Here is a 20,438-nt window from a genome sequence, read left to right as displayed (position 1 = left end):
TGTGCTGTGCGATCGGCCGTCGTCAAAGCCGTAGGTGATCTTTTCAAGCCGTCTGTGTTCTTTCAGCCGATTGCACATGTTAAATCGGCCATGACCAAACCGGTCCGACTGCCTTTTCTGCCGACGCTTGTTGCGCAGAATCTTAGCCAATTGAAATTCACATAGGCCAACAGAAAAGGCCACGATAACGATCAATTCCACTAAATGACACGAGAGGTTCCGAGGTTCTGTAGGACAGGTAGCCTATGAAATTCAAGAAATTCAAGAAATTCGAGTGTCCCCAGCAAAGTAAAATTAACATTAACACAAAAGCAACACCTACGCCAACTCCAACGCCTTATCGTGCAGATGTGACTGAGCCCGACCCAAACCCGAGCATCATTTCTAAATATTTGTCTGAACCCGACCTGGCCCGTCGGGTCCTGTTGGGCTCGGGTCGGGTTTCCATTTCCCTAGCCGGTACACTCTGCCGCTGACACACACAGAAAGGAGTGAAAAGGAAGAAGGATAAGCAGTGCGCATCCAGCCAGTGAGACCAATGAGACCAATGAGCCTGTCAATACATTCCAGCGCATAATGAATCCCACGCAGCACCACATTACTGGGTCACATGCAGATAACAGCACTCCCTTAACAGCACCATAATGTGTTTGGCGGAACAACACGCCAAAACGCTGGTTCAGCCCATTCCCCCAAAAAACACGGCGCTGCTCTGTTCCACGCCGGCCAGAGCCAAGAGGGCCCGGCGGTAGCCTCAACCGTCTCAAGCCAACCCTGTGGGGCGGGGGGCGGGGGGGGGGGGGGATTACCGTGGTCCGTCACATCACAACGGGCCAACCAGAGGCAGGGTGATAAAAGTATAAGTACACAAATCCGCACTCTTCTTCTCTTTTTGAGGCTGAAAATGGCGACCCCCGAAAAAAAAATCTTTAGGCTCCGCGAGACAAACGAGAAGGGGCGGTTAGGGCTGTCGCTGTCTGACATTGTGCAATGATGTGGAAACGTGTTTTGTAGTCGTGTGTCGCGCAGCGTTTAATGTTCCTCTTGAAGACAGCAAAGACACGTTGAAGGTTGTTACAGTCTGTTTGCCGCGCTGCTCGGAGGAATGAGTGGGGGGGGGCTGACAGATCTGTTTGTGCATAAATTATCTTATGTTCGTTAGCATCAGTAAAGAGCTAACCACTCCCTTGTTTAGAGTTAAACACTGAGATATGACAGTTGGCACTTGAGGCCCGCAGCTAATTAAGTACTCTGGGCACACACACACACACACACACACACACATAAGCATATATATATATATATATATATATATATATATATGCACACACAGGGATACACATGCACACACACATACCTTGTGCAATGCGTGCCATCCAGCTTTGACTTTGAAGTTCTCCTGGATCGCCTTTAAAGGCTGTCAGCATCACCATGGCAGCAGGCAGGTAGCAGCCTTCAGACGACGTGTGTGTTTGTGTCTGTGTGTGTGTGTGTGTGTCTGTGCAGTATCCATACTGCATTACCTCTGCATTGCATCTGCGTTCAGCACTGATGTTTGACCTTGGTTTGGAACATTTACTCAATCAAACCAAACGTATGCTTCTTTTTTTCCAACATTGCAAAAGGAAAAAAGAACAGCTGGTCTAGTGATTGTAATTTTCGGGGCCAAATCTGATTGTGTTTCATCAGCAGCTGTGGTCTGCACCAGCAGCCGTGACACCACACACACACACACGCACACATATACACACGCACGCACAAACACACGCACAAACAAACACACACACACACACACACACACACACAGAAACCAAAAAACACAGAATTAGCCTATCCTGCCGCACAGATGAGCATCGCTGCAGCGATTCAAGTTTCTGGCTCTCGTGTTTCTATAGCAACTACTTAGAGCAGCACGGAGCTGAGGAGGGGAGCAAGTTTTCCCACTGATTCTTTCATCCCGATGCGGCGCCGATCCTTACAGGGCATTAGCATAGAGATGGAGAGAAGCACCAAAGGAAACCAGAGGGGGGGAGAGAAAGAAAGAGAGAGAAAGAGATCAACAGCAAGAGCCTGCGCAACAGTGACCTCCAGATTTAGATTGAACGCCAAGAGCACGGCCAGTCAAGTGATGCAGCAAAGCTCAACTGAAAAGCACAATCCAACTCTGTTAATAGATTCATTGGTGAGGTTGACCTTTTGTCTAATGCCACTCGAGCATTATGACCATCTAGGGTTAACTTTTATTATGTAGTCATTCTACACAAGTTATGTCATACACGTGGTGCAACAAATCTTATTGCCAGTTATTTAATCACGTCCTCAAATTTGCCTCGCGTGTGTGTTTGTAAGCTGACGATAACGGAATCGCACACCATGTTGGTTTAGTTAATTCATAACAGGAGACTACTCCGTTTGGAAAGTCTTTGGGGGTTTCTGTCATTCACGCGGAATACCATAGCTCTGTTTTGCACTGTAATGCCTGGAATATGTAAATTCACACAGTGTTTGCATTGGGGATTAGTGCCTTCTTGTTACTGTACCGTTGTACTATAGTTTGCATTATTCATGAGGCCAAATCGCACCTAATGTGCAGTGGATTCCCCACGCTCCAGACACCGTCATTAATATCAAAATTAGGCTCTCTACTCCCCGTTCCTATTGCTAATATTGAGTTGCGTGCTAATGGGAGAATATATATTATTGCAGAGCACTGAGATACAGTACGGAATTCATTAGGACTCTTTTTCTCACTCTCTCACACCTCTCTTCTCTTCCTCATTCATCCCTCATCTGCAATGCTCATTGTAGACAGCAGTATCCCATGTTGAATCCATGAAGAAAAAGGGGGTGAAGATCTGATATTGAGTCACAGCAGTGTTCAAATTGAACCAATGGCCATTTCAAAAGCCCATGCCTATATATGCGAGTTCCCTGTCCGATACCTTATACATTAGGATCAGTCACCATACCCGAGACACACTACAGAGCACATTGTGCTTGTCATATCAACGGGACATTCGCATCATATCCTGTCTCTGCCACCATTGGACATCTAAGTGATGCAAATGTTCTGCGTAATGTCAATCACCACAGTGGAAGACTTCGGTTAAGCTTCAGTGGATTTCTTTTTCCCTGTGTTGTGTGAAATGTATTTGAGGCCCTCAAAAGAGCAGTGTGTGTGTGTGTGTGTGTGTGTGTGTGTCTGTGTGTGTGCATGCGCGCCCATGTGCAAACAAGGAAATGCATTCTATTCCACGACTCAGTTTTTGTCTCCGGCCATTCTGTTTCTTATCAAGCTTGAGGCTTCTGTACTTTCTCAAAACAAAACTATTTGTGTGCAAGTTTCAAAACAGGCGGACTCCCATCCTTTATTCTCACTCTCTATCTCCTCTCCCTTTCTCACTCCCGCTCTCTCTCTCTCTCTCTCTCTCTCTCTCTCTCTCTCTCTCTCAATTTCATTGTGTGCTCCTATACCTTCTCTCAATTGCCTCACCTGTGGCCTGACACATTCACCCTTTTTGTCTCTCTATCGCTCTCTTTCTCTTTCATTCTCTCTTCTTCCCTCTTCCCTCCCTCTCTTTCTTTCTTTCTCTTGGGGGCAGGGGGAAGGCATGGGGATCAGCCGGCTTGTTTTATGTTGTCTTCATAGGGAGCTGAATATTTCAGTCTTGTATTTTCTCTCTGCTTGTTAATGTGCTCCACTGCTTTTTTTCACAGGTGCCTTTGAAGTGTGTGTGGATTCGTTATCATTCTGTTTGGATGAGCTCACAGATGCAAGAACACATTCACACAGACACTCTCTCAATCTTGTTTTGTGTATTTCTCTCCCTCTTTCCCAATGTGTTTCTCCCTTTCTTCTGTATCCCACTCCCTCCTCTCTCGGTCCATCAGTCACTTATCTCCCGGCTCTCTCTCACTTGGCTTATCTCTCCTACCTTTCTCTCCCTTCCTCTCTAACTCTCATTTTCTCTTCTCTAGTTCTGTCTGTTTCTCTCTGTTCTCCCTTCTCTCCCTTTCTCTCTAGATCTCCCTTTATCTTCTCTAGATCTCCCTTTATCTTCTCTAGATCTTGTCAGTTTCTCTCTGTTTCTCTCCGTATCTCTAGATATTCCTTTATGTTCTCTAGTTCCAGTCTGTTTCTCTGTTTCCTTCTTCTCTCTGTTTCTCTCTAACTCTCCCTTTATCTTCTCTAGTACTTGTCTGTTTCGCTCCCTCTATCTCTCTCCCTCTCCTTCCTAATAACGACCTGAGGCGTGTTTGTGCGTGTGCGTGCCTGTGTGTGTGTGTGTGTCTGTGTACTTGCCTAGCTGTGTTAGTGGGGCCTGTTCACTGTCCTCCACTCACACCTCAGCCTTTTCCTATCTTAAATGCGGTTGACATTTCAATAGCATAGAAGCAATTGTGCGCGTGTGCGCTTCACTTCAGTTTCCGCCCGTGTCTTTAGCGTGCATGCCGGCACAGCGAGCTTTCCCATGTATGTCAGTGTTCATCGCAGCCGATACAGTCAGTGTGCGCTCAGCGGCACACACACACACACACACACAAAGTGCAAAGCACACAGCGTTGTGCAGTTAAGCGTACTTCGAAAACACACCACTTGTGTCTGCTGCAACTCGATAGAGCACCGGAAGCTTGTTCGCCCCTTTCTCCACTCACCCACACGCTTTACCGCCCTCTCTTCTTCCTCCTCCCTCTCTTTTTCCTCCTCCCTCTCCTCCACCTCCTCTCTAAACACTCCTTCAGGACCAGACCATGCGAGGACTTCCTCTCTGGGGGAAGCACCTCTCTAATTTGAGCCTCCTCTCCTTCCACTTTTCTGACCAGAGAGACATTTTAAGACCGCAGGCTGCCCCAGACATTGGCACCCCTTTGCTTCTTTTTGTTTTTTGAACCTTCCCTTTTTTCTTTGTGGCTTTCTCTCTCTCTCTCTCTCTCTCTCTCTCTCTCTCTCTCTCCCCGCCAGACCTCCCTTAGTCTTTTGATGGTGACACGCCGTCTGCCACATTCACTGAAATACACACACGCACCCTTGCGCACACATACATACACACACACACACACACACACACACACACACACACACACACACACACTCAGGCTTACACATGCAAAGTCTTCATTTACCGGGTGTCATTCTCACTGTTTTGCTTAAATATTCTGCTTTACATTCTGTGGATCTGTAGTGCGTACCCTTTTCCTCTTCCAGCTTCCCCCCAGACTCCCAGCTCTGTCACGGTGGGCTTATGATGAGTTGTGTCAGTCACACACATGCGCACACGCACACACACACACACACACACACACAAACAAAGGCTAACACTCTCTCTCTTTCTCTCTCCTCTTCTAACACACCGTTGTTGAGGTTTCAAAACTAGCTATTTCTGTGGCATCCTCTCCCCCCCCCCCCCCCCCCCACACACACACACACACACACACACACACACACAAACACACACACACACCCTATGTCATCCTCCTCTCCTTTCTCCCCCCCTCACCACTGCTGTGCTCTTCGGACCTTTTGTTTCTACTCCCCACCCCACCCCCCCCCCCCCCCACTCTGAAGCCCTGCAGGCACTCATGAAGCAGTGATGATTAATAATTACAGAGCAGTACACAAAAAATTGGGGTAGAGAAGGAAGAAGAGAGAAAAAAAAGAAAATGGAGAAAAAACCAACAATTTCTCTCTCTTGTTTGATGTCCGACATGAGAGGGACCAAAATTACAAAGAAACGGAACGCTATAAAGGAAAAGAGACGGCTGGCACATTCCTCCTCCTCTCCTCTTCGGCCGTGCTTTTTGGCCTCCTCTGCTTTCCTTTGCTCATTGCCTCCCCCCCCCTGCCCCCCCTTCATTTGGTGTGTTGTTTGTTGTTTCCTTGTTACTATCCACTGTTTGTAACTTTTCAGTCCAACCTAACACTCTTGCCGTGTATTTCCGTCTGAATCGAAACCTTTTTAGCGGCTTTGTCGAATATAGGACCATTTGACAAAATGTTTTTTGTTTTTTTTATGTGTTTTTATTTTTGGGCTCTGTGTTTGTAGTTCCTGTTGTGCCGTTGCAAATGTGTTTGGGCTGACCACATCCTGATTTTAAATTCACGCTGAAATTTACTAGCAACAGAAACAGACACACACAATTACACACAAACACACACACACACAGTCAATCAAACATGAAAGGAATAACAGAAGATAAAAGAAGATAAAAATAGGAAAAAAATAAATATATAAATATGTATATATTTATTTATTTATTATTATTATATTCATATTTTCATGTCATTTACGTATTTATTTCTCATTCAGGAGTCATTCTATTTGTGTCACGTGTCTCAACTACCAACCAGAAACAGAAAGAAGAGTTGAAACCATGAGAAATACATTCATTCATTTTGACTGGTGTAGACATTACATTGTGAATTAGACTGAGAAATCTTTTCAGAAAAATTAATAAAAAATTATGACGCATGTCATCAAGGGGCACGGGTACAGGCATCCTGCTCAAGGAAAGGGAATCAAACCCAGTACCTTTCAGCTGCGGACACCCTAGCCCACTCCACTACCCCCTGTACCTGCTTATTTACCTGCAGTCCGATTGTTTTGGGTTTCTTTTCTTTTCAAGACGCGCAACTAAATCCTTGGCAACAGCCCCTTGACAGCCCCTTGACAGATGCCCATTGCTGCTAGCAATGGGCATCAGGCTTTTGCAGGGCCTGTCAGGGATGGAGAAACCCGGGAAGGGATTCTGACACTTACTAGCGCAAGCCCAGCCCAGTCCTCACCGCTAGTCTGCCATTCTACCACTCTGCCACCCAGCAACAGTGGAGCGGCACGGAGACAGCCCACTGGGGAATTGGGATGAATCGACACATACTGTTACACACACGCACAACTGCAAACACAGAGACGCGTCAGTGTGTGCTAGCGACCACAGTTTGAAAAAAAAAAATAAAAAATCTAATATGTGACAAGGAAATCTGTGTCAGAGCCCAACACAATGTTAACGCCTCAAGTCGAAGCCTCTCCATGAACATCCCTGTGGATGTTTATTTTCTGTCATTCTGTCATTGTCACACCTTCCCACCAGTGTGGGTGATGACATGTTTATCTCTTTTTGGGGTTTTAAACGTGCATACGCATTTGTGACTCCCAGTCCGGTTCTGATCAACAACATTCAGCTGTGTTCTGGCCTGATCTACTGTGTGTGTGTGTGTGTGTGTGTGTGTGTGTGTGTGTGTGTGTGTGTGTGTGTGTGTGTGTGTGTGTGTGTGTGTGTGTGTGTGTGTGTGCGTGCAGGGAGGCAGAGGGCCAGCTGGAGAGAGCCAGAGAGAGCCACAGGCAGCAGGTGCAGCAGGCTGAGGCCACTCTGGAGCAGTTCAAGAAGCAGGTGGAGCTGAGTTCGGAGAAGACCCACGCTGACATGAAACTGCAGGTGTGTGACAGGCAAAAGTGCATGCATAGTGCAAGCATACACTAATAAATACACACTGCACAAAAAAATTAACGCACACACATATAAAAAGATACAATACAATTCCACGTCCAAGTCCTCATTAACCACCCAGTTATTCTTCATACTGCTGTGATGTGTGCGTAATGATTCATAACTTCAATATCAACACAATGATTCATTTATGTGTGATACAAATGTCGTTCCCTTGTGCATGTCACATGAGACTCGTTGACTGATCCAAAGGACAATGCACATTGCTGCAGGCACACAGAAGCCATGAACACACAAAAAGACTGGTACACACGTGCGCACGCACACACACACACACACACACACACACACACACACACACACACACACACACACACACACACACACACACACACACACACACACACACTCTCTCTCTCTTTTTATATTCCTCTGTGGGCCTAATGCACATATCTCTATTTGTATATGCATGGTATTTTACCTGTTCGTGGATACACTTGATGGCTACCTAAAGTATTCTTTAGAGGCCAATTAAAAACACCCACAACAAACGTACAAACCAGAAAGTAACGTTCCCCTCCGGCTGCGTCTCATCCCGCGTTCGCATCCAGTCCGAAAAAAAAACGATCCAGTCCACTGATTCATTATGTTGATGAGCGCGGCGCCGCCTCGCCGAAACGCTGCCCTCGCCTCACCCTAAGTGGGCGTTTTCCGTGGGCTGGGCGGAGGTATCGATGAGCAGATGGTCCAATTAGCAGCGTGAGGCCAGGCTGCGCGCTCGGCGGGCCCCTTCACTGCGTAGGCCGCCGCTCATCCCGGCAAGCGGAGCGCCGTGATCGATGCAGAAGAGGCGGCAAAAGTTCTGATGTGTCGGTTTGGCTGTGGGCCTCCTAGTCGAGCACTTCTGGGTCTCACTCTGTGTGCGTTTGTGTTTTTTTTTTTGGGGGGGGGGGTGGTGGGTGGGGGGGACCTTTATTGAGCAAGCAGCACTTTTTCTCCAGTAGTTTGAAATGTGCACGCTTCAGTGCTTTTCATTTAGGGGGGTTTCTTTGGGGATATTTTGGCGAGTTTGTCTTCCTCTCAGGTAGAATTCCCGTCTGTAGGTAGAAGGCACGTCGCTAGGTTAAAGAGAAAACTCTTAAAGGTGTATATGTGTATGTCCAGAGGAGTGTGCAGAGCCTTCTGCTCAACCTTTGCCCCTCACTCCCACCGCCAGTCCCTCGACCAAATTGGAAAGAAGATTCTACACACCCTTCTGCACACCCTCCTATGCTACCTCCTACTCGTTCCTTTTCTTTCTTCCATCTTCTGCTTGCTGTTCCTCTCATCTCCTCTCCTCCCCTCTCCTCTCCTCTCCCCTCCCCAGCGAGCCCCCGGCATCCAAAATCTGCAATCTGACTTTATCCTCGGCCCACATCAAAGCCCAGGGAGAGGGAGGCAATCTCCTCTGTATCCTCGTCATCCTCCCTTTTCCTCTCATCCCTCTCTCTCTCTCTCTCTCTCTCTCGCTCCACTCCCGTTTTCATGCCCCCCCCTCCCTTCCAAACTCTGCATCACTCCATCACATGCCCACACTATGTCTTTAATGTCAGAAAGTGAAAATACTTCAAGAGAGATTTTCGTTTCTCTTTTTCTGCTCATCCCCACTTCTTTACCCCGCTATACCTCCACACCCTCTCGCATGCCTAGTCTTTTAGAAATATGTATCATTTTCTTTACACATTGGTTTGTCCAGTATCGAAATGGATTATCTCTCTCTCTCTCTCTCTCTCTCTCTCTCTCTCTCTCTCTCTCTCTCTCTCTATATTGCTTTTTACTTTGTGCCCTCTCGTTCAAAACTCTGCAGCCCACTTTCTGGAACGTACTTTAAAAGAAAAAGCCCAAAAAATGTTTGGCTCGGGGAAAAATACAAAAAAAAAATTGCAACTTTGTTGCTTGCACAGTTCAAAAGAAGCTTTAGCATATTTTGAGGTGGATTAATGAAAATATGTTTAGCATTTCCACAATGTTACTCATAGCCTAGCGCAAGTACGCTGTCTGCCATCACAGTGAATTTCATCTCCAGTCCTTGTTTACCCTCACCTGAATATGGAACTAATATGTTTTTAAAAGAGAATGAGTGTATTTAAAAAAAAATTCTAATTGGTTCACTGTTCTCTGTAAAAGTTTTCTCACCGTGAAGCCAATCAGCGTGTCTGTGATGAATTTAGCTCAGAACATACTGCCTGCATCTGTTGTTTGGAAGTGTTGGTCTTAGAACCATACAAATATGGTTAGTAAAATGTATTTACTAAGGAACACTTCTTAACCAAAGAATCTTGTCCCTACAGTCTGTTACCTTAAAAGCAGATTTGTATTATCAAAGGAATATTGTGTATATTGCCTAGTATAATTTTCGGATATAAATCACAGAAGGAAAATATAACTCATTTGATTTTAAGTGATTTAACAAAAAAACTACAGTGATTATTAGTATTACAATCATATAATCAGCTATTTTGCTACCCCCCGCCCCCCTCCACAGATGGAGAAGGTTGAGGAGGATCTGCTTCGCTCCAAGGCCCTCCGAGAAAACCAGACAAAGGAGTTCTCCCAGCAACTAGACGCACTCAGGGAAAAATACGAGGAGCAGGTCTGTTGTGTGTGTGAGTGTGTGTGTGTGGTCTATCCTGTGATTTCACTTGGCCATGAACTAGGTACACACATTGTTCCACTCGTACGGCGGGAGGTATGGAGGCCGTCTCCTCTACCTCGCTGATCGCCATCCTAAATGTTGCCGTCATTATCTCCTCTCTTCTCGCTACATTCTGAGGGAACAACTTTTGGCCAGACAGACACTCAGACAGACAGACATTCCCATCTGGTCGGGCTGATTAAATCCTCATGATCACGGCACACTTTTAGATTGTAGTCTAGATAGGGAGGAGCCTCAATGATACAGTTTCCAAGTATTTGGGAATTTGGAATCTGTGTTCACTATCTGCAAGATCCAATGTCTATTAGCCTATTAGCCCACCTCTATCAGCTTCTGGCGAGTCTATCTTCTAGATAGACCGCTCGTTCATGCATCTGATTCAATTAACTCATAGCAATGGAAGTTATCCTGAGAAGATTGGCCTTTATTCCGGGGTAATAGTCTTTTACTTTTCAATTTAATCTGGTTGTAGAAGTAGAAGACAAATTCCACCTTTGGCACTATAATTAAGTTAGTATGATAGGTCCTATTAGGCTCATATCAGTGAAAAGAGTTTGTGATTTATAAGAAATTAACTTCTTCAAAACATGAATTTCCCATATGATCTGCCTCCACGAAACAATGAATAAATTATGATTTAAATTATAGCATCAGAAATAAATAATTTAAAGAAGAAAAAAGTAATGGATGTTCGTGTGGCTCTCCATTCATTTGAGCCGTAACCAGCTCTATCTCTATAAATTGAGATATAAAAGTATTCAAAGTTAGGTCATCAAGGTTCAATCTTAGCTGCATTATAATGTAAAATATGCACTCTGGGGTAAGCACATTGATGGCATACAGCACTAACTCCCTTAGCTTTGATCAATGCAGCACTAAAAGCAAACCCCCATAGCTGTGATCACGTACAACGCTAACCGCTAACCCCCTTGGCTATGTTAACGTATATCCCTAACCTCCTTAGCTGTGATCAAGGGCAGTGCTATGCGCTAACTCTCTTAGCTGTGATCGTGTACAGCGCAAACCACTAACCCCCCTATGATCAAGTGCACCACTAACCGCTAACCTCCTTAGCAGTGTTAGCATACAACGCTAACCCTGTTAGCCATGCTAGCGTACAGCTATACGCCGTATGCCAGATAATGCTGTCACCGGTCTATCGTGGCACGTATCATCGTATCGTATCATGCTCCCCCATGCTCCCCCCCACCCTCCCTCATCTGGATCCACAGCACAGATTTCCGTCCTGACAGCCATAAAGTCAAACTAATCATTCAGCCACTTATAAGCATACCACTGCTCATTTGCAAGGCAGATGGTCTCCTAGCAGCGCACGTGACGATTGCTCTGAAATCGCAGCGTTTGAAAGATGTGAGGACACACACACCGGAGAATCGAGAACATTGTACTTTTAACCGGCAGTTAAGGACAGTGAGTAGTTAGACTGTTTGGTTATGGTTTTCCACGAGAATAACATTGTCAATAAACATGAACAAGTTGGTCTCGAATTGAAATGTCAAGCAAGCGTCACTCTAAAATAGCAGTTAGAATTTCAAAGGTGGCCATTTTAGAGGCTACAGAATGAGATGTAGGATAACAAGGAGAGTACGTAAACATTTCAAAGTTAGCTTGGATAGACCCAATTATTTACAATGGAAAACTTTTTGGGAGTTAATTCCAATTAAGTGATGAAAATCGAATAATTGGAAAAATAATCACTCACAAAAAAAAGCAAGTTGTCAGATGAGGCCAACTGTATTCTTAATAGAACCGTTATTCTTTGAGATGGTTGTGAGAAATGTGAATATGTGTGTATATCTGAGAGAGAGATAGAGAGAGCGAGCAAGCGAGGAGGAGAGCGGGAAAACTTAAGAGTGTCAGCATGAGCTGTGTTTCTTTAAAAGGTTTCAAGGTCGATTATACTTTATTGGACTTTTTCTTTACACATACACAAGTGACAGAAATCTCTTGTGTAATCGTCCGCACCATGCATGCACATTTAATGGTGTATGTGTGTGTGCGTGAGTGTGCGTGTGTGTGTGTGTGTGTGTGTGTTGCTCGCTCGCTATTCAGAGATCATGTCTAGGTCACCAGGGGTCAAGTTTGTCCATTGAGCCGCTTTAAGAAACGTTCCATGGTGTCGGCTTCACCAAGCCTTTGAAGAGAGCGAGAGGGGGGTCTGGGGGGGCGGGGGGGTGGGGTGGGGGGGGCTGAATGTATGAAGCATTTGTTTCCTCTTGACCTAAATGGTTGGCTGACGTCACCGCAGCCCTCGAAAGGCCCGGTGCTTGACGTTGGCCTGACGTAAGGAGGTCAAACGGCCCTCGCAGATAAGTGGAGCTCTGATCCGTACCCACTTTGAGGTGTCGAGCGAGGTTGCGACACAAAGAGGGCAAATTCGTAGGCCGAGCATACGAATATATGGACACCGTGCGCATGGACACACAGGGCTACTCACTCCAATGTCAGCTTCAGTTCTAACCCCGACAGAAGTGTGAGAAAGTGTGTCGTCTTCCCTTCTTCCCTTTCTTTTTGCATTCCCTCCATTGCATCCCCCCCCTCCCCCCCCCCCATCCCCCCACCGTTCTCCTTCACCCCCTGCTGTGAGAAGACATGGTACTCCTCCTCTTCCTCCTCCCTCCCAAAGATGTCAGTTTGCACCCCTGCGGTGATTCGATGCCCATTACCTCACTGCCCTGTCTCATTGTGTATAACACACACCCAAGCACAGGCGCACGCACACGCACACACACACACACACACACACATACACACACACACACACACACACAGACGCTCACGGAAAAACCAAACGACGTCTGCAGCCGAGGCAGGCGGGAGTCGTGCTGTGCGCTAACACCATACATGGCGCTGCATCCGCCGGCACCATGCTGGGCAGAAACCGCCCTCCTGTCTTCCTGCATCAGCGCCAAGCGTCTGCCCCTTTAAGAATCACAGCACCCGGAATCCTCCGCCGCTGCTTGCTGCGCGGCGCGTGATGTCACCCTCCGCCTCCCCCCCCCCCCCCCCCCCCCCTTTGCGCGCGCTCGCACCCACCGCCACCGCCACCCCCCCACACCCCCATATGGATTTCTTCCGATCAGCTGGTTCGTTGTTGGGACCTCGCCCCACCTCCGGTCCCTGGTTTCCTTCCTGCGGGGAGCCCACGGTCCGGTACGTGGCGAGGCAGGGGGGGTGTGTGACGGTGCGGCGTGATGCCTCCTCACTTTTTTCTCTCTCTTTTTTTTTTTTTACTCGCCGCCAACAGCCATCCTTTCCTTCTGCCGTCGCCCCGCCGAGGAGTTCCTCGACCAGTTTGCCCGCCTGTCAATCTGCACCTCAGGGGGGGGTCGTGAGTTACACACCGGGGTGGGGTTGGGTTGGGGTGGCGGGGGTGCATGGGGCGGGGGTGCATGGGGCGGGGGTGCATGGGGGGCGGGGGTTGGGGGGTTGTCCCACCAGCCCCAGTCGCAGCGGGAAAGCCGCGCGCCGCGGCCACGGATCATATTTATACATTTTGACAATGGATGAAAGAAGACATGTCTTGCGGTGGTGGTTTTTTTTTTTGTCTTCGCCAGCGTGGAATGTACTCGAGATGAACAAGTCGGGATGTGTTGAACAGTTTTCTGCTCGCCGCTTTAGAAATCAGTTGTAGCATCCCCCTTTTTGTTTTGCCAGTGTATTCTTATGAGCTGGATGAAAAAAAGTTTCATCCAGTGAAATTTGTTTCTTTTGGGGGTGGGGGGGGGGGGGGGGGGGGGGGGGGTGTAGGTGCATTTAGCAAATCTTTTCCCATAGGTCGAAAAAAGGGGGTACATTCCTGGCTCCCAAAACACAAGTGTCTATTGTGGTCTTCCTCCCAGCGGTGGGGAGTGAGCTCTGGCTTCCTGTAGATATCCACCATTCATCACCTGCTTTGAATAGGGGAACGGCGTCTGGGGCTCGGGGGTGCTGGGGGGTGGGGGGGGGGGGGGGGGGGGTGGGGGGGGGGGGGGGGTGGGACACAGAGTGGGCTGCAGGACAGCGGATAGCTCCGTCTCTGGCAGGCCAGGTAGGGTGCCGTCAAGCTCAATGTGCAGGGGGATTAGCTTCAAAGCGAGGACGGGAGCGGGCCCCTCGGGCCCCCTGCTGGCTTCTTAGCGCTTCGGGCTGGGGGCTGCGTGGCGGGACAGAAGATGGGGGTCACTTGTGTCCTCACGGTGGGGGAGTGGGAATGGTACAGAGGAGGCGGCAGGGGCCATGGGGCCAGGAGCGGCTCTAGCCATGGATCTTGCCCCACAGCAGGTGACTGTTGCTGGAGCACAGCGCCTCGCTAGACGTGGTGCCGGATGGTTAGCCCCCCCCCCCCCCCTCCCCCCAGAAAATAATTGAGGATTTGCATTTCATTGCTGGTTTGTTATTCTACACTGTATTATGCTCAGCTAGTTATCGGCCGCTGTAGTGTTAGCATAGCAGTTCCGTTGATACTCAGCCTCGCTGTTCAGCCGACTCAAAGCGCCCTTCATTAGCAGTGGAAAAGCCTGAACGGTGGTGGTCATTTGTGAAGAACACAGTGCTCCAAGACCTGAGTCCCATGAAATCTTAAAATCCGATATTGACTTATTCACAATCAAATTCCGAATGAATCTGCAGATTTCAAAGTTATGCAAAGGGGAATAGGACGGGACTGCGGTTAAAAAGGTGGTGTGATCAAGCATCTTTTATCATGCTTCGCTTTAGTTTTTCCCTTTCTGTGTGTCCAAAGTTTCTCTCTGTGTTGTGATTCAGTGTATTAGGGATGATCATAGGCATCGCCCTAAGCCGATTTTCCCATGCTGTCAAGCGCCTAGCATGGGGGCATCGGCTAGCTGGATATGGCAGATGGCTAACCCCATCTAGCTTTCACAGTACAAATGATCCGCTCTTTCATATGCCGATCTGGGTGTTGGTATAAAGAATGAGACGTAATCAAGTTAACAATCGCATTTTCAACCTTCACACCAATGCGAAGCAGCGCAAACTTTAAAAGAAAAAGTGAGTTCTTCTGCAATCTAAAAGAAAAATCGGCGGGGGCGAACGGACGGGTGACTGCGTTTCTACTTTATAAAATTATTTCTTTTGCACTTGATACGGTTGGATGGGTGGACGGACACGTTGTCATGGCGACGGCGCTGTTCTCTCGCCGCGTTGCGTTTGGCTGACGGAGTCTCCCTGACGCCCCGGCTTTTGTCCAATCAGATGGCGGAGCAGCGCGTGCAGCGGGAGCAGGAGAGGACGCGGCTCCAGCAGCAGCACAGCGCCGAGCGGGACAGCCAGGCCCGGGAGCGCCAGCGGGAGGTGGGCAGCCTGGAGAGACAGGCCCGGGCCGCCCTGCAGCAGCACCAGCTGCACACCCAGGAGTGGAGGAAGCGCGATGCCCAGGTAGGGGGTCCGCCACTGATCTGCAAACACTCATATACACACACACACACACACACACACACACACACATTAACACGGCCTGAACACATGCTCACACCCTGCTCCAACGGACAGCCGCTTTTTGGGTTATTTTATCGGTTTTGTTTTGCTTCCCTGGGGTGTTCAAAGGCACGGATGAGATGGGTGTTTTTTTTTTTTTTCCTCCTGCAGGTAGGTAGATGTATTTAATGGGTTTCTCTATTACCCTGTTAACGTCAATGTTTTAGTTGGGGTAAATTTGGTCAGTATTGTTTTTATTCAAGAAAATATATATTTCTTAATTGTCCGGGGTAAAATACGTCGGGTAAATGACCACGGCGAGTCGCTGAACACAAAGTAAACAGCAATTAAAGATGTGCAAGGGGGTAATAGAAACCCACGCTGTGCTGACTCCCAGTGTAATTCCGCAAAACAAATTTTCATCGCAGCGGGATTTCGCGGCAGAAGTGAAAGGACTTGAAATGCAGAAACCGCAGGTAGCTCGGATGGAGGAGGAGGAAATCTTTCCCTTCTGTGGAGCCTTCAGTCTTTTATTCCAAAAACCACGGGTTGCATTTCCCCCCTATTCTTTTCAGCCCTGTACGGCTGGGGCACCGTATCAGCGACAGACCAGCGGCAGACCAGCGGCTAGCGCCCCATCCATCCCTGCCGACGCGCCACCATGCCTGGCATTCACCTCACCGCGGGTAGCCCACTCCATCCCAGAAAAGCGACCGTTATTCTCCTTGTTTCAACCTGCACGGCAGCGATGAACATTTTGTGAATTTATTGACGGGCGTCCCTTTAATCAGACCATGATTATGTTACGTTCCTTTATTCCGCACTACAGCGACAGCCGTAGTTGTCCATAACTTCCTCCCCACTCCACCACCCCCTGCTTGCTACTTTGCACCACCCCAGCGTTGGGCTAGCATGGAGCTCTGTGGGGATCCATTGGACGGACTAGCCCCCAACTGGGCATGTATTTGACTCTACAAGCCTCCTGGTGAAATTGACATTGTCACCATGGAGAGAATCAATTTATTTTGGAGGGGGAGGGGGCTTCATGCACAGACAGGGGATCTAGATGGCCGTTTGCTGTGTTTATTTTCAGTGATGTTTTTGGGATTAGTTAGCATCGGATGCATCACTCCTGTGAATGAACAACAAAAGATTAGCAATCAACAGATGTTACACAATTTGAAAGAATATCTGTGTGGTCCCGATTGCGTGATAATACAATTACTAGTTCATCGATTAATGTTGTTTCGAACTGAATAGACTTGAGCCGATGTTCAAGAGTTCAAGAAGAAAAAAAAAGAAATTACAGGTCCCGTAAAATAAAAAAATGTATAGCACAAAAATAAATAAAACGCTTTATTTTCAATTTCTTGTCATTGCCTTAAGTGAGACTAATGCGTGACATACTTCGATATGTCACGAATAAACCAATAACATTGACAACACCATTTTGTTGGAACTAAAATGATAGAATGCCATCAACTGTCTTGCGTCTCTCCTGGATACACACTGATTTATACGAGAGCTGCCAAACTGGTTGTCTGCCATGTCTTGGTGTTGATGTGGTTTGTGGTTTGGTAGTATTGACACACCGAATCGTGACATTTTTTCACAAATTCAGAAACTTGGCTAAGGAAAAAAAACAGAATTGTCCCCTCTACTCCTGAAACATTTTTATTTATTTATAAATTTTTCGGATTAAACGTCCATCACGGTGATTGTCAGCAGCACCCGCCCTCGCATCGTGGTTCGGTGTTTCGGTGAGACCGTGGCATTCAGGACCCGACGGCCCGTCGGCTGGTGACATCCAGCGCCACTCACGTCAACGTGACACCTCGCCTGACAAATGACACATCTCAGGACGGGACGCCGGGGAAAAACAAACTTTCCCTGCCATTGATCGGATATTCCCAGTTCCCGTTTGCCCACACGGCGTTCCGAGTTAGGATCACAACCGCCCGCCTGATGTCAAATACAAAACAGGAAGACTCCCACGATTTCCACTCAGGTCTCGGGAGCGAGAGAGAAAGAGAGAGAGGGGAGGGGGTCTCAACTCTGAGGGCTGTGCAACTTTGGAGGGAAAGCGTTGAGTGTCGGTTTGACTTGCTAATGCAATGGCTGTGCCGCGCGTTGTGACGTTAAGCTGGCACACCCGCCGCGCGACGCTACCTCATTATTTAGCAGTTTTACATTACAAGTTACAAGTTGTTATTCCCACGTGTCTGCCATGTGGGTGCCAAGAAATTGTTCATGAACATATACCATGCAAGCAGAAAAACATTTTACAACTGATGAGGGAGAGATGTGAAAATATATAAAAAGAAGCTACATTTTCTCATTTATGTTAAAACACACAGCAAGTTTGAGAAGATGTTACATATATTGCTCCTTTAGTTGTTGACCCTGTTTTTGTTATGCCTTGGAGCTCTTTGCTCTTTGCTCTGCCAGCATATCATTTTACTGTAAACAAATACATTGATGGTAATATCAAAAGAACAACATTAATTTTAATCAATGTATCCAGCATCCAATGCTGCACCCCTTTCCTTCTTGCCACACTGATATGGCCATTTCTGAGAGCAGGGAAGTTGAATTAATATATTCTCTCTCTCTCTCTCTCTCTCTCTCTCTCTCTCTCTCTCTCTCTCTCTCTCTCTCCCCCTCTGTGTTATCCACCTATCTCTCTCCCTCCTACGCCTACTTTTCTCCCTCTATCTTATGGCACTTGAAAAATGAGCAGATGCCAGTCACACTCTTTTAGGATGAGTAACACACACTCACACACACTCTTTGATGTGGTAAGAGTGGTGATAAATAGCATTCCTCAAAGACACATGCGCGCACACGGACCAATGAGTCGTTGCTTTGACTGGAAGTGATGTCAAATATGGTTCCCTGAGGTCCCATTATGTTCTGTTATTGTGTAGGAGGTCCGGAGGTCTATCTGTTCGCCAACACGTTGCTGTCTTCTCAGGATGCATCCCCTTTGCTCTACGAGGCTATACGTTAGCGTGAACCTATTGGACGCGTGGTGCTCGTATCCCACGGTTCCCTCAAGGAATTACCACCAGGCTTAGTGGGAAGAGCGCACGGTTCTTGGAATCTCGCCAAGAATTATCTTAAAAGTTTCCAGCCCCCCCCCCCGCCCAGGAAACACAATAGTCATGTTCCTTTCCAAACAGCTATTTAATCTCTTCTTTTTTTTTTATTTATCATGTATTTATTGAACAAGAGGAGGTGTATGCAGGCGTTCACTTGGCAGTTTGTCTCCTATGCAGATACAATAACAACCAAAGGCCTTGCTGATGCTAAAAGACAGCACTATTTTTTCTGATGTAGCGCGCTCCTCGTTATCCCAGCGGAATGACATCAACAATACACTAAAATAGGAGTGTACTCATGCAATGTTCTTGTGTATAAGGCTCTCTTTAGGAGTTCTAATTAAATTCTCTAGTTGTAAATCATCCATGTTTCCAATTGTTTCCAAAAGTTTTCGCCAATTACACAAACTGCAATCATTTATCGCTGGGCCATCCCCTCTAGAGTGACATTCGTAGAGAGTTTTTTGATGTGGCCAGATGACGCACGCTAGCAAGGTTTTAATTAACGTGGCACGGCTTTCAATGGAGCTGTGATTATAACTGTTTCACTTCAAACAATCACGTCGGCATGCTCAATTAATTTTGACTAGTTCTTTGGTCACAGTCGAAATGTACTATTGTTCTATCTTCTAATCGTCCCTTGCATTGAGCTGCTAACACCTTCATCACAACCCATTTTACATAGTTGGTGTTGTTTGTCTTTCAAACATGCATATCATCTCGACTTCAAACGGCATGGGCAATAGACTGAGGGAGAGCACGCGCGAGAGTGTGATCGAGGGAGGGAGGGGAGGGGAGGCCTTTCTTCTCGGGCTGTGATGGACTAAATAAGGATGCTGTCAAGCTCTCAAAGAGCCCCATTCCTCGGTAAGTGATTACCACCAGTCAAATGAAGAGGGTGTCGACGGAGTGAGTCAAACACAAGACAGCCGCTACTCTGATGAAGGAGAAGGAGGTGGGACAGCACGGCCCGAAGAGCTGTTCCCTTTTCCCCGCTCCGCCTTTGGCATCCATCAGAGTGATCGGCCTCGCCGATCTGTCACGTCACAGCATCCCGCCGAGTGTTCATGTTGAGTCGCCGTCGCTTGGGCGTGCGTTGTGCGATGACGATGATGATTTGCATCATTTGATGATTGCAAAGCAGATTGTGTTGAGTTGTCGGGAGGCGGAGTGACGCTCCAAGGGAGGTGGCCGCTGCTTGTCCTGTCGTGTGAATTATAACATCTCTTCAATTTGGTGCGTGTGATTGGATGTGTGCACGTCACATGACAGACGTCATAAGCTCAATACAAGACCGGACATTTGTCAGTACATCTATCATTTTTCTTGCCATTTACCCAACTCACTATTAGTTAGTTTGGGTATAGATGTTCAACCGATAGCAGGCAAATTTTAAGGCAATAAAAAAGGCCAGGTTTATTCTGGACTTGCGGGTCAATTATTGTGTATCCCACAATTTACTTTCATTGTTATACAGCAAACATCCATTTTTCATTAGCATATTTACATTATTTCATAATTGTAATGACTAAATTACCATGCCTTACACATGGGGATTTACTTGCGATGCAATTTGGGATGACTGATTGACAAGTTACTTGACAAGCAGGTCATTATGTTGATGATGTCATGTTGGATTAATTCCAGGAACAATGACCAGATGGTTATGCTGTCAATACAAACGCATTCGGAAAGAACCATACAATATGAAAGAAGATATTGGCTATTTAAAATACTATATTGCATTCAAAGTGTTT

General features: G+C 47.1%; 1 protein-coding gene across 1 annotated transcript in view; it reads left to right on the top strand.

Moving 5' to 3' along the window:
- Positions 1-20,438, top strand: part of cep112 (centrosomal protein 112) — a 106,202-nt gene that overhangs the window by 37,178 nt on the left and 48,586 nt on the right. Inside the window, exons 18-20 of the mRNA XM_084488344.1 lie at positions 7,299-7,434; positions 9,971-10,078; positions 15,359-15,541. Of these exons, the coding sequence (XP_084344470.1) occupies positions 7,299-7,434; positions 9,971-10,078; positions 15,359-15,541 (427 nt within the window). The remainder of the gene's footprint in view (positions 1-7,298; positions 7,435-9,970; positions 10,079-15,358; positions 15,542-20,438) is intronic.

Source organism: Micromesistius poutassou (assembly GCF_964030765.1).
Source record: "Micromesistius poutassou genome assembly, chromosome: 1".
Classification (NCBI taxonomy): Eukaryota; Metazoa; Chordata; class Actinopteri; order Gadiformes; family Gadidae; genus Micromesistius; species Micromesistius poutassou.
Note: the sequence above shows the minus strand (reverse complement) of the source record. Positions and strands in the feature narration are given on the sequence as shown.